The sequence below is a fragment of the Chrysochloris asiatica genome, unplaced genomic scaffold (assembly GCF_000296735.1).
Source record: "Chrysochloris asiatica unplaced genomic scaffold, ChrAsi1.0 scaffold00193, whole genome shotgun sequence".
Lineage (NCBI taxonomy): Eukaryota > Metazoa > Chordata > Mammalia > Afrosoricida > Chrysochloridae > Chrysochloris > Chrysochloris asiatica.
This window is the reverse complement of record NW_006408711.1, coordinates 3942355-3956048: the sequence shown is the minus strand read 5'-3', so window position 1 is coordinate 3956048 and position 13694 is coordinate 3942355. Positions and strand designations below refer to the sequence as shown.

The following is a 13694-nucleotide window of genomic DNA, read 5'->3' as shown; positions in this document are numbered from 1 at the left end:
TTTAAAAAGGTTTTATTGTAAATTGAGTGATAGTTTACATGGGAGAACATCAGCTTTACATTCATCCTATCGTATTTTGTTTCATTGCAACAACTACAACCCCCACCATGCATCATCATTCAACAGCATTTGCTTCCATTCTCTCTGGTTGTTTTTTGTTTTTGTTTTTTATGTACACTGAAGCATTCAGGAATATATAACCATTCAAACAACCAAAGGGTACACACTGCAAGCCTGCCCTCCTGCCCCCCTCCTCCCCCAGCTGTCAGCACACAGCCCCTTTCCCTCCCTGAATCTAGAATCCCCAGCCATTCCATCTCTCCACATCATCATCTCTGTCTCCATCTCTGGCATCACTGCCTCTCCCTTTATGATCCCAGGGTCCTCCGCTCCTGGACTGCAAGATCAACCATTCCCCTCCTTTTGTTACAAAATGTCTACCTTTACATTTGCAACACTCACAATCAGTCCTGATAGCAATTATTCACTATTGAACCACAAGAGTCTTGTCCTCATCTCCTTTCACCAGCCCCATCCAGTCTAATTCTGTTTTTTAAAACAGTGTTTTATAAACTTTTAGTACAAAATTTGTTCTCATAACTTATTAATATCCTACAAGGTAGTGTTCTATGAGTCACTCTTTGGTCAAGGCTACATTGTACCTCCTAACTAGCATACTCTATAACCATTTTATTTTCCAGTAATGAAGATTTGAAATATTTGTTCTTCTATGGGTTATATAAATAAAGCAACTATTCACTAAAACTTTATTTTGATTTAATGTAATCTGACTCTATAAGGTCTGTGTATGCTATAGAGCAGATATTCTATAGAGCAGACGTTTAATAAACAGTAGGAAGTAGAATATTTTTTATTGTTTATCCTAAAATTAACAGAACTTTCTCTAGAGAAGAAGCTGATATCCTATTATATAGCTTAATATTACCTCCTTTTGCTTCAGTTCTTTTCATGATTTGGTTGCATAAAAGTAAGTGATTGTTAATATACTTTTCTTCTTGAGATATATATATATTTACACACACACACACACACACACATATATATATATTATTATTTTTTTAATCTTAGGATGGAACTTAGATGTGTTATAGCTGTCATACGTCATGGGGATCGAACACCAAAACAAAAAATGAAAATGGAAGTGAGACATCAAAAGTATGTGTGTTTGTTTTTTTAAGTTTTATTGTGAATTATGTGACAGTTTACATGGGAGAACATCAGTTTTACATTCATCCTATTGTATATTGTTTCATTGCCATGGTTACAGAAGTATGTTTTTTGAAGAACAGTTGAATATTTACAAGATTATTTCAGATTTCTGATACATGATAAGCTCTTTTGATTAATACCTTATATAGAAAAAACTGTGTTTGCCTATTTTTTTCTTTGCCATTAATATTTAAGCACAAATAGTTAAGAACTCAGCTACTAGCTGAAAGGTTGACTGTTGGAACCCATTAAGAGGTACCTCAGAAGACAGAAGTAAGTTTTTACTTCACAGCAATGAAAACTCTATGGAGCAATTGTACTCTGCACATGTGGGGTAGCCATGAGTTAGAAACTACTCAACATTCACTAATAACAAACCAGCAATATTTAAACTACTGGATGCCTACAAAAGTAATTTAAAGTAATTGTATACATCAGAATCTGAGTAAAAATTGTGACATTTATAAATATTAATCAGTCTAACCAGACTTTATTTTTATTGTCATAAAAATATTCTGTTTATATCTAGTCTTGATTTATCATGTTCTTCCAGTGCTTTCTGAGAATCATTAACCTCTCAACCTCCTAGAACAAAATTAGAATGAAAGTTACTTCTATTCAGTGTTTGGAGATACTTAAATTAAAAATCCTGAGTCATTAAGTATGTGTTGAGACTGATATTTTTTTAAATGTATGCAGTGATGAGAGACAATATGTAGCATTTTATAATTATCATATGTTCAGTTTTATCACAGAAGGAGCAGCATAATATAGGGAAAGAGGGTACAGCACTTCAAATACAAAGACTTCACGTTCTAGGCATGTATTTGTCATTTATTATTAATGATCTATATACCTATATGGTGGACTTCTTGTATAGTGCTGTAGGATAAGTTCAGGACTGCAAAGTTGGTTTGAACCTCAAGGTTGGTGCTTCAAACGCACCAGCCGCTCCTTGGAAACCCTATACTGGGTCGCTGTGGGTCAGAACCAACTCCACAGCATTTAGCAACAACATTAACTCACAGTGCACAGGTAGTAATAGTAATTATATGCAAGTTACTTACAGGGGTCTGTTTTGTTTTTGCTTTTTTAGATTTTTTGATCTTTTTGAAAAATGTGATGGGTATAAATCTGGAAAATTAAAACTCAAAAAGCCAAAACAGTTACAAGTAAGTCTATTTGCTTTCTTGTTTTTCAGTTTCATTTAAATTGTTGTTTAAAAATTTTAATGATGAAGTTAATAAAAATTTAATTCCATAAAATTTTTATTTTATAGGAAGTGCTAGATATAGCACGACAACTTCTGATAGAGCTTGGGCAAAATAATGACTCTGAAATTGAAGAAAACAAGTCAAAACTTGAGCAACTTAAAACTGTTTTAGAGATGTGAGTATCCTTTTGAAACCCTTCATTGTGATAACTAATTGAGATAATCCTCTTTCATATGATTTTTTTTATAGACATACCTATTATATGCTTTATATTTATAAGTTTTATCATTTAAAATTGTGTATCTATATACTTTAAAGGCATGTACATTTATGTTTTTGCATACTTTGCTGTAGCTCAAACTATGGAATGCTAATGGAAGATTGACAGTTCTAACTCATTAGTTGCTCCTCTGTAGAAAGATGCATCTGTCTCTTTCCATAAAGATTTACGGTTTTAGCAAGGATTTCTGGTAGCGTAGTGGTTACGAATCGGGCTGCATACCTTAAGGTCAGCAGTTTGAAACTACCAGCTATTCTGTAGAAGAAAGATGAGGCTTTCTGTTCCCGTAAAGATTTACAGCCTCAGAAACCCTGTACAGGGTCAATATGAGTCGGAACCGACTCCATGGCACATAACCACCACTACCACCATCTGGGGTTGTTATGAGCTAGAATTAACTTGATGGCACTGGATTTATTAAATTTTTTTTGGTTTTGGTATAGAAACATGGATTTATGTTTTTACATATTTTGTTTTCTTTTCAAAATTATCTAACTTTTGTAGAAAACTATTATTTATTTATTTTTTAAGGTAGTTACAATGACTACCTATAATACATATGTATATTTTTTTGCTAAGGTATTTTGAAGAACTCAGCAAGGTAGTTACAAATAAAAAGGGACATTAATGTGTAAAGTCTATGGCTATTCCACCCTGAATGCACTTAATCTTGGACGCTAAGCAAGGTTGTATTTGTTGTTGTTAAGTGCCATTGAGTCAGTTCTGACCCATAGTGACCCTCTATAGGGTTTCCAAGGAGTAGCTGGTGAGCTTGAACCGCCAACCTTGCAGTTTGAGCACCTTTGCAGTCCGGGGCATTAACCCACACCACCACACCAGGACTCCTAAGCAGGGTTGGCCTGGTTAATACTTAGATGGGAGACTTCCTGGAACACCAGGGGCTATAGGATTAGGGAGTCCAGGTGTGTCACTGTAGGAAAAGCACTGGACCACGAGGGTTGTTTGAATTGCAAGGTTGTTGGTTCAAACTCACCAGCCATTACTTAGAAACCCTATTCAGGGTCACTATGAGTTGGAACCAACTTGATGGCACTTTACCAAAACAACAATGTGTAAAATTTAGTTTTTCTCTAGATGGATTTTAGTTTTTCTCTAGGAGGTGATATCACCATTTGGGTTAGATCCAACTCGGCGGCACTTAACATCAACATTTATTAAACATTGCCCATTTTGTTCACCATTTTATATTTCAGGTATGGCCATTTCTCTGGAATAAATCGTAAGGTCCAATTGACATATCTTCCTCATGGTTGTCCTAAAACATCTAGTGAAGAGGAAGGTACGTCGTTATTGATGCCTATTGTGATTTAACTATACATAGTAACTTACTGGGGCTCTGTAAGATAAGCAGTGAACTATGAGACACAAGGTCTGCTCTTGGAGCCTGCCAGCTGCTCCATGGGAGAAAGATGAGTCTTCCTGTTCCTGCACAGATTGAAAGCCTTGGAAACCCTATAGACGATTGCTGTAAATGAACTTACTTGACAGCGCTTAACAATAAGTAACTTACTACTTATTGTTGATTCCCTTATTGTAGTTTCAGGATTGGCATGCTGAGTAATGGAAAAATAAGGCATACAGTTTAAGTAGTGATAGATTTTAGTACTTTGAGAACTGTGTAGAACTTCCTTTTATTACTCTTGGGATGTCGCAAAGGTAATTTTTTAAAGAAATATATATGGGCAATAATAATGAAATATCACTCTTTTGCATCTCACATTGGCAAAGTAGTTTCTTTTTAAAAACATACTGGTATTACAAAATACTGATGAGAATTCAGTGTGGCAAGATTTCAATCTATAGATTAGAGTATAAGTGGATTCAACTTTTTGGAAAGCAATTTGGAAACCTCTTCAAAAATACTCATATGCAGGGAAGGGCAACTTGGACATTGGCTACCCAAAATGGGGGTGCTACAAAGGCAATAAGTGACTGGCTTACAAGCTTTCAAGAGGGAGCCTAGATCCAGAGGGCACAGAGGAAGGTAGACTCTCCACTGAATAGTATCCAATCTGTCTGGGCGGGGCTAATGAAAGGAGATGGGGATAGGTCCCTTTTGGTTCAGTGGTGAATAATTGTTATCAGGACTGACTGCGAGGTTGAAAATGTAAAGGTGGACTTTTGTAGCAAAAGGAGGGGAGTGATTGACTTTGCAGTCCAGGAGCGGAGGTCCCTGGAACCGTCAAGGGAGAAGAGAGGAATGCGAGACCCTACCCTGAGAAGCAGTGACACCAGAGATGGAGGCAGAGACGATGGGGAGAGATGGAGCGGCTGGGGATTCTAGGGATTCTAGAGAGGGAGAGGGGCTATGTGCTGACGACCGGGGGGACAGGCTTACAAGGTATACTCTTTTCTTAGTTGATGATGATGCATGGAGGGGATTGTAACCATGGCAATGTAATGATATACGATAGGATGAATGTAAAGCTAATGTTCTCCCATGTAAACTATCACAAAATTCACAATAAAACATTAAAAAATATGTATTCATATGCTTTTACCTTCATTCTATGTATAAGAAATAACTAGTTATTCAGGAAAGGATTGATTGATAGGGACATTCACATTATTTATAGTAGTAGAATTGAGTAATGACTATCTTAAAGGCCAGCAGAGTTTGAATATATTAATTCTTTATATGTTTATTTTAAATTTTGACTTGTTGCTCTTTTGTTACACTTGGTGATTCGTTTCCTATATCTTAGTGTTTATGATCAGAAGTATACTATAAATAAATATAAAGCCTATTAGTTAATGGTCCTTCCATAGAATAAGGTAGTGTGCTGCACAAAACCTCTTTAAAGTGCTAAAGAGCAAAGATACCAGTTTGATGATTAAGGTGCCCCTTACCCAAGCCTTATGCAAAAGCTGTGTTGGGGTCATGTCTGACTTCCTCTGACTTCAGAAGGGGGAAAGAGCATCAAACTCAAAACCAGCCTAAGCCTTATTTCTATGAAATGCAGGTCAGACATGCTTCCACCCTACATCTTTTTTTACCCTATTCTGACACCAACCATTCCTCCCACAGCATCCGTTGTAATGGCCACCCAGAACTAAAAGCAATGCTCACGAGTATGCAGTTTATGAGGAGAGTGAACAGGGTACAGTTCAGGATCAGAAACAACTTAGGAGGGAGCATTTCTCCAGTTAGGAATACCTCTTCTCTGCTCTAGTGTCTTTGGCTTCTCAGCCATATGGCTTCTCGACTTTTAGCCTCCTCAGGCAAGTGTTAAAGAGCTCTTTTAGCCAGTTCATAAATGCCCAAAGGGCAAGCCAGCCTCTTGCCAGTAAGCACTGAGCTTTACTTGTCCATGGGTAGGGAAGCCCGCAGCTGCTTTGTATTTCCATGCTGCCACCTCTGCCACTGCCTCTACTGTCATCACTTTTCTAGGTATGATCTCACACTTGACTCAGGCTCTTCTTTCTTGATGATCCTTGGGTCATCTGTTCCTGTTTCTGAGATGGCTCATTTTAAAAACTAGCAGGATGACAGAAATCAACCAATCCCAGCATTAGAGTTCTTATTTGCATGGTCTCACCTAATCACTTGATGGGAATTAAGAAGACGTTTGATATAAAAGTCAAGTAAATTCAAAGCACCACACTTGTGGTGCTGTGGGTTAGTGCGTTGGACTGCAAAGTTGGTTTGAACTGCAGGGTCAGTGGTTGAAACTCACCAGCCACTCCTTGAAAAATGCTATACGGGGTTGCTATGAGTAGGAACTGACTGGATGGCACTTAACAACTACACCATGTTATGTGGAAGTTGAACAGTGGATAAAGCAGACTGTAGAAAATTTGATTCATTTGAGTTAGGGTGTTGGAGAAGAATATTGAAAGTATCATGGACTGCCAGAGAACAAACAAGTCTGTGTTGGAAGAAGCACAGCCAGAATGTTCCTTAGAAGCCAAGATGGCAGGACTATGTCTCTCATATTTCAGTCATGTTATCAGGAGAGACCAGTCCCTGGAGAAGGACATCTTGCTTGGGAATGTGGAGGGCCAGCAAAAAAGAGTAAGACCCCAAACAAGACGGAATGGCACAGTGGCAGCACAGTGGACTCAAATATAACAACAATTATGAGGATGGCACAGGCCAAGGCGATGTTTCATTCTGTTGTGCATAAGTCCCTATGAGTTGAGAACCAATTTAATGGTATGTACCAACAATGACAACAACCATAGACTAACACTGGCCTACTGTAAAGTAGCCCTATGGGAAAGGTTGATTTTTCTGTCCATTTTAACAAATTTTCATTAACTTCTTTTAGTGTTCATAATGCTTATTTTGGAGTTCTGGTATGGTGCTGTGGGTTAATGTGCCAGATTGCAAAGCCATTTTAACTGGAAGATTAGTGGATCAAGCTCACCAGCTTCTCCTTGGAAACCCTATACGGGGTCCTTATGGGTCAGAATCGATTCAACAGCACTTACCAACAACAACAACGATTATTTCTGAATTACCTTAGTTTCCATAACTCAGTCCAGATCTAGAGGATATAATAAAGGGCAGATCAAAATTAAGTACAGAAACGTTTTGGTGCCTCCTTCACATTTGTGAAAATACCCTGTGGTCTGGAGCACATTGTGAGTCCACAATTCCAAATTTAAAAAGCCGCTCTTTACTAGATTCCTTGTACTTTTCACCCAGAAAATTTAAATTAAAATATATGTTAGACTTTATCATCACATTTTCCTGAAACCACAAATCACTGATTCATGTTCATAAACATATATGTATCTTCTTCACTTCAGCTAACAGTATCTCTTATGAGATTGCACTATGTTGTTGTTAAGTACCGTTGAGTCAATTTCAACCCACAGCAACCCTGTGTAGAGTTTTCAAGGAGCAGCTGGTGAGTTTGAACCACCAACCTTGCAGTTCAAATGACTGCAGTCTGGTGCATTAGCCCACAGCACCATTCCAGGACTCTATAGATTGTACTAAAGATGGTGGTGGTTATGTGCCATGGAGTCGGTTCCGACTCATAGCGACCCTGTACAGGGTTTCCAAAGCTGTAAATCTTTATGGGAGCAGAAAGCCTCATCTTTCTCCCATGGAATGGCTGGTAGTTTAGAACTGCTGACCTTGTGGTTCGCAGCCCGATTTGTAACCACTAAGGCTCTTATTGTTGTTGTTGTTGTGTGCCGTGGAGTCGGTTCCGACTCATAGCGACCCTGCACAGGGTTTCCGAGGCTGTTAATCTTTACGGGAGCAGAACGCCTCATCTTTCTCCTGAGGAACAGCTGGTAGTTTCGAACTGCTGACCTTGCGGTTCGCAGCCCGATTCGTAACCACTACGCTACCAGAGCTCCTTATTATAAAGTCAAAAGATCCATCTCCCTCTGTAAAGAAGCTCTTCATTGCTCATAATGTAACTCACCTAAATTAGATACACTGAGAAGCCAGTATGAGAATAGGGGAGGGAAAAGCAGTCTTCTCTTTGGAAAATTAGGAAGATACCTTCTCCCACAAATGCAAAGGATTTTTAAAGTTTGGTAGAACATTAACAGATGAAACAAAGAGGTATACTTATTATAAACAACATCTTATAACAGTTTTTAGGAACCAAAAAAATCACATTTTGTCCATATTCCATTGCAGAAGAGCGTATAGAAAGAAAATCTTTTATGTTGAACAAGGAAACCAAACTTGACATTTATTTTATCCTTTCTTATTTATCCTAGACAGCCGAAGAGAAGAACCATCCTTACTTTTGGTTCTAAAATGGGGAGGGGAACTAACTCCTGCAGGTAGAGTTCAGGCTGAAGAACTTGGACGAGCTTTCAGGTGTATGTACCCTGGAGGTCAAGGTAAATTTTGGAATTTCATTCATATGGTTTATTGATACTTTGTATTTTCAAATCCTCACTTAAACTTTGAGATGCTATTAAATATATAGAGGAGTATAATGAGATAAAAATATAGCTTAAGTGATTTGAGCGTTTATTTTCAGGAGATTATGCAGGATTTCCTGGTTGTGGTTTACTTAGATTACATAGTACCTACCGACATGACCTCAAAATATATGCATCTGATGAGGGACGAGTTCAGATGACTGCAGCTGCTTTTGCAAAGGTATTGATATTTTTAAGATTTTCTAGGGTTTTTAATTAAAGTAACCTTTAAAGTTTTTTTACTAAGGCAACATTTAAAAATTCCAACTATTAAAAAATTCCAAAATTGGAAATTCTAACTAAAGCACTCAAATGTTAATGATAAACTGTATTAATATTATTGATAGAATTTGCTTTCATTATATGAAATTCAGCATGTAACAAAATAATTATTATGATATTTTCTATTATTTTACATAATAATTTTTTATCTGTTGGATTTATTTAACATTTAGGGGCTATTAGCTTTAGAAGGAGAGCTTACACCTATTCTTGTTCAGATGGTAAAAAGTGCAAATATGAATGGTCTTTTGGATAGTGATAGTGACTCTTTAAGCAGTTGTCAGCAACGTGTGAAAGCAAGACTTCATGAAATACTTCAGAAAGACAGAGATTTTACTGCTGAAGATTTTGAAAAGGTAGGTTTTGCAGACTCTTCTAATACATTATGAAATACTGTATATACACAGATTGCTGTGCAAACTATAACTGTCAAGTGTGTTTATTTGTTTTATAAAGCAAACACTCATGTAAATGCCACTCAGACAGAGAAATAGAACATTGGAACAATCCTGTATCCCTTCCCAATTCTAACACCTTTCCTGTCTGTAAGAAATTACTGTGATGACTTTTTATGTTGCTCATTTTTATTTAGCCTTATGTTCAGAATACTTATTTGGATCATTATATATCGCTAAATATTACAGTTTTATTTTGAGCTTTATTACAAAACTCCATATGCAGTAAAACTTATGAGCCTTACCTTCACAAGACTGCCTTATCTCTCCAGTTCTCTCTTTAACCAGGGTCGTTTTACCACTTCTATTTCACTATCTACTAGTGGAAAATATTTGAGTTTTTCTTCTCTTAAGCAGTTTCAGCTTTTGTATCTTTTACTGTAGTAGAATAATGCAGTGTTTTCTTTTATGTTACCTTTGTTTGATATGTTTGTAAACTTTATCAGTATTCCTGTTGTTTTCATTAATTCTCTTCTTATATATTGTTAAGTGCTGTCAAGTTGGTTTCCACTCATAGTGACCCTGTATAGAGTTTCTGAGTAGTATTCTATTTCAATGTTGTCAAACTTTTCTGTAAAAGACCACATCCAAATATTTTAAACATAGGATGCTTCAACATAGGATGCCTAACATAGGATGCTTAAACATATAAAACACAAGATCTGTTTTCTTTTTTTTTTTTATCCCACTGCCCTTTAAAAATGTAAAGATTCTGAACTTAAGGTAAACCACAGGTCACATTTGGCATATAGGCCATAGTTTGCTGATCTGTGTTTTATTTAATGGGTACACTACATTTATCTATGCTTTCTATTATTATTCCCAGTTTTGTGCTGTCATGACTAATGCTACTTTGAATAACCGTGTACGTCTATTGGTATATTTGATAATGTGTATGCTTATGTTCAACATTAGTATATAATGCTAAAACTGCTTTCCAAATTAGCTGAATCAATTTATATTCCCACTAGCAATGGGAGCCATAATTCTCATTGCTTCTCATAGCTATTCAGTTTTGCCAATTCTAATGGATGCACAGTTGCGTTTCACCATTTAGATATCCTCTCATGAGTTAGGTCTTCAAGTCTCTTATTTTTATTTTCCCTACTAATAATATTTTTTTTCTTTTTGATTTGTAGAATGTTCTTTGTCTATTCTAGATATGTGCTGTTTGTCAAAATCTTATTGAGATTTCAATTCAGATTGCATTAAATCTAGATTGGTTTGTAAGAATTTGCATAGTCTTTCAATTTGTGAGTATAGGCGATCTCATCATTTGTTTACATATTCTTTAATCTCTCAGACTAAGGAAATTCTATTTTGTTTCTTTTTTGTTACAATGTATTATCATGAAAAGTCATTAAATTTTATACTTTTCCAAAAATTTTGGAAGATATCATTTTACTGTCTTCTGACCTCTCAGCTCTTTCCTTCGAGAAGCCAGTTGTTGTTAGCCCTATTTTTGTATCTTTGAAGATAAATCTGTGTGTTTTTGTTTTCCTCCTTATGGTTACTTTTGTCTTCAATTTTCAGCATTTTTCTATTACATGTCTAGCTGTGTATCTACACATTTTCTCTGTTCCTTTCTTCTGGAACTCCAAAGATATGATGTTAGAGCTTACCACTTTTTCTTATTGTATCCTTTTTTAGTTTTTCTTTTTTCTTCTATCTTTTATCTCTATGCTTTCTTTTAGATATTATCATTTAACCTATATTCTGGTTCACTGAATTATCTTTGGCAGCATCTAATTTGTCTTAAATTCAGCCTTTTTTCAATAATAGAATTTCTATTTACTCTTAAAAATCTATTGCCATTTTCTTAAATAGTTGGCAGTTCTTTGCTGATTTTTAATGTTTTATTTTCTTGAACTTAGTAAGTGTCCTTATTTTGAGCTTTTGTCACATAGTTGCAATATCTAGAGTTTTTCCTTATGTCGTGCAACAAGTTGTTATGAGGTGGAACCAACTTGATGCCACCTAACAACAACAACAGAGATTTTTTGGTGTTTCCTGCTGATTGGCATTCATGATGTCTTGTCTTCTTATGTTCCTAAATATTTTAATTTCTGGATATTTTATTTGTAAAACTAATTTAAGCTGTAGATGATGTCATTAATAAATACAAATTTAATTTGTTCCTGCCATAAAAACTCTGGCTATAGGGGATTTGGGGCGTTTAATCTGGGAATTACCTTAATTTAATTTCAGAAAGTGAGATTTTTCTGAGCCAACCAGATGTCTTTAACCTGGTTTGCAACTTGTTTGTAGGTTGATTTGCTTCTCATTTACCATACTTCGTTGAACCTAAGTGCATTGGGTTTCCCACAGCACCACCTTTGGTTTACCCTAGATTCCACTTTTGTTCCATTAGCTCCAAAAGGCTTTGAGAGCTCAACTCAATTTTTCAGTTGTTTCTTTACAATCTATAAATGTTCTCAGTGAAAAATAGCATTTATTGTTAGGCTCACTCTAAATCACTGGCCTATGTTAGTTGTATAGTTCAGTAATTATCTTGTTGTCTGTCAGATGTGTTGAAGACATCTGATTGAAATAGTTTTTCCAGGAGTTCTAGTTACCCTCAATGGTAGGGTTGGTCCAAACCAATTGGCTCATCACAACCAGAAATCGAATTCCACTCTCCAGTTTTTGTATTTGAAGAAAGCTACTTGGTGCTCTTAAATAAAATTCCCCAGCTAAGTGTAAGGTCTGGAATTTGGAACCATTTGGTCTTGTTTTGTAGTCCATGTATAAGTTTTTTTCATGGCTTTTATTGACTGGAAAGTACAACTTGGGCTCATCACAAAGGCAAAATGTCATGTGTTTAAGAGCACCAACCTTGTAGTCAGACTAACTGTGTTTGAATTCCACTCCTTTATGTATTAGTATGTAAGGAATACAAATATATTCTTTACAAAATTGGTATGAGGAAAAGCATAGTTTTACATTCTGATTTTTCCTTCATTTAGATTGGTTTGATTTTAGGCAAATTTCTTAACCTCAGCTAAGTAATCCCATCTCAGAGAAAAGGTGAGGAGAATAATCTGTGGGTGAGTTTATATAATTATATATCATGTGATTTGAGACATATTTACCCTTATTAATCAAATGATCAAATTGTCAGCAAAATTCATAGTTAGCCAGCGTACTTCTGCTAAATTTCACTATGGATGATCCAATAATAGTTAAAATTTCATAAAAGTTTCCAGTGTCTAGGGAATAATATATTATTTTTTTCTTGAACACTTAGGCATAACAGCATATAAAGTATGTGTTTTACTCATTTGTAGCTTACTCCATCTGGAAGCATTTCCCTTATCAAATCAATGCATTTAATTAAAAACCCTGTGAAGACATGTGACAAAGTGTATTCCTTGATTCAAAGTTTGACTTCTCAAATTAGACATCGGATGGAAGATCCCAAGTCATCAGGTAAACATTGTTTTCCTTTTGGGCACAAAAAAATAAAAATTACTGTGTGCTTGCTATAAGTATTTTTAAGAGGATATACCAGAGACAAGAACTCTGCTGGAGCCATGTCTGACTTCCTCTGGCTTCACTAGGGGAAAAGAGAATCAAACTCCAAATCAGCCTGCAGCGATTCCTTTGAAGTGGATGTCAGATGTGCCTCCACCCTACAGCCTTCTTTACCCTATTCTGACACCAATCATCCATTCCACAGCACTCTCTGCTTCACATCTGGGTTTGAGAATCCTTGTAGTGGCCACATAGAACTCATAACAATACTCAGGATTATAGGGAAGTGAACAGGGTACAATTCAGGAGCAGAAATAACTCTGGAGGAGGCAGCATTTCTCCCGTCTGACATGCCTCACTCTTGTCTTAGGTCTCTCAACCTTGTAGTCCATTGGTGTCTGCCCTTATGCAAGTGTTACAAAGCTCTTTTAGCCAGTCTGTGAATGCCCCAAAGGCACATTCTGTAAATCAGTGTCCTGCCTGTAAGCATTCCACTGTACTCAGTCCACGGGCCTTGAGACTGTAGCTGCTCTGGCTCTTCATGCTCCTCTGCTTTTCTAGGTTGGGATTCATGCCTCACTCATGCTCCTCTTTCTTGACAATCCTGCTCTGAGAAGGTTCCTTTAAAATCTACCTGGAAGGCAAAACTAACCAGTCACAGCCTTAGAGTCCTGTACGCCTTATTTGCATGGTCCCACCCAATCACTTGATAGGAATTAGAAGATGTTGGGTAGAAAAGCCATATTAAGTAAATTCAAGGTTCCACACTAGTCTTTATCACTTAAGAAATCTAGCCCCTTTCTAAAAATCTAAGTACGATAAGATTAATATGATTTCAAC

General features: G+C 36.4%; 1 protein-coding gene across 2 annotated transcripts in view; it reads left to right on the top strand.

Moving 5' to 3' along the window:
* Nucleotides 1-13694, top strand: part of PPIP5K2 (diphosphoinositol pentakisphosphate kinase 2) — a 90820-nt gene that overhangs the window by 30041 nt on the left and 47085 nt on the right. For both annotated transcript variants that reach the window (XM_006872312.1, XM_006872311.1), the window contains exons 10-17: nucleotides 1090-1176; nucleotides 2327-2402; nucleotides 2510-2619; nucleotides 3939-4024; nucleotides 8434-8559; nucleotides 8703-8824; nucleotides 9099-9281; nucleotides 12668-12809. In XM_006872312.1, the coding sequence (XP_006872374.1) occupies nucleotides 1090-1176; nucleotides 2327-2402; nucleotides 2510-2619; nucleotides 3939-4024; nucleotides 8434-8559; nucleotides 8703-8824; nucleotides 9099-9281; nucleotides 12668-12809 (932 nt within the window). The remainder of the gene's footprint in view (nucleotides 1-1089; nucleotides 1177-2326; nucleotides 2403-2509; nucleotides 2620-3938; nucleotides 4025-8433; nucleotides 8560-8702; nucleotides 8825-9098; nucleotides 9282-12667; nucleotides 12810-13694) is intronic.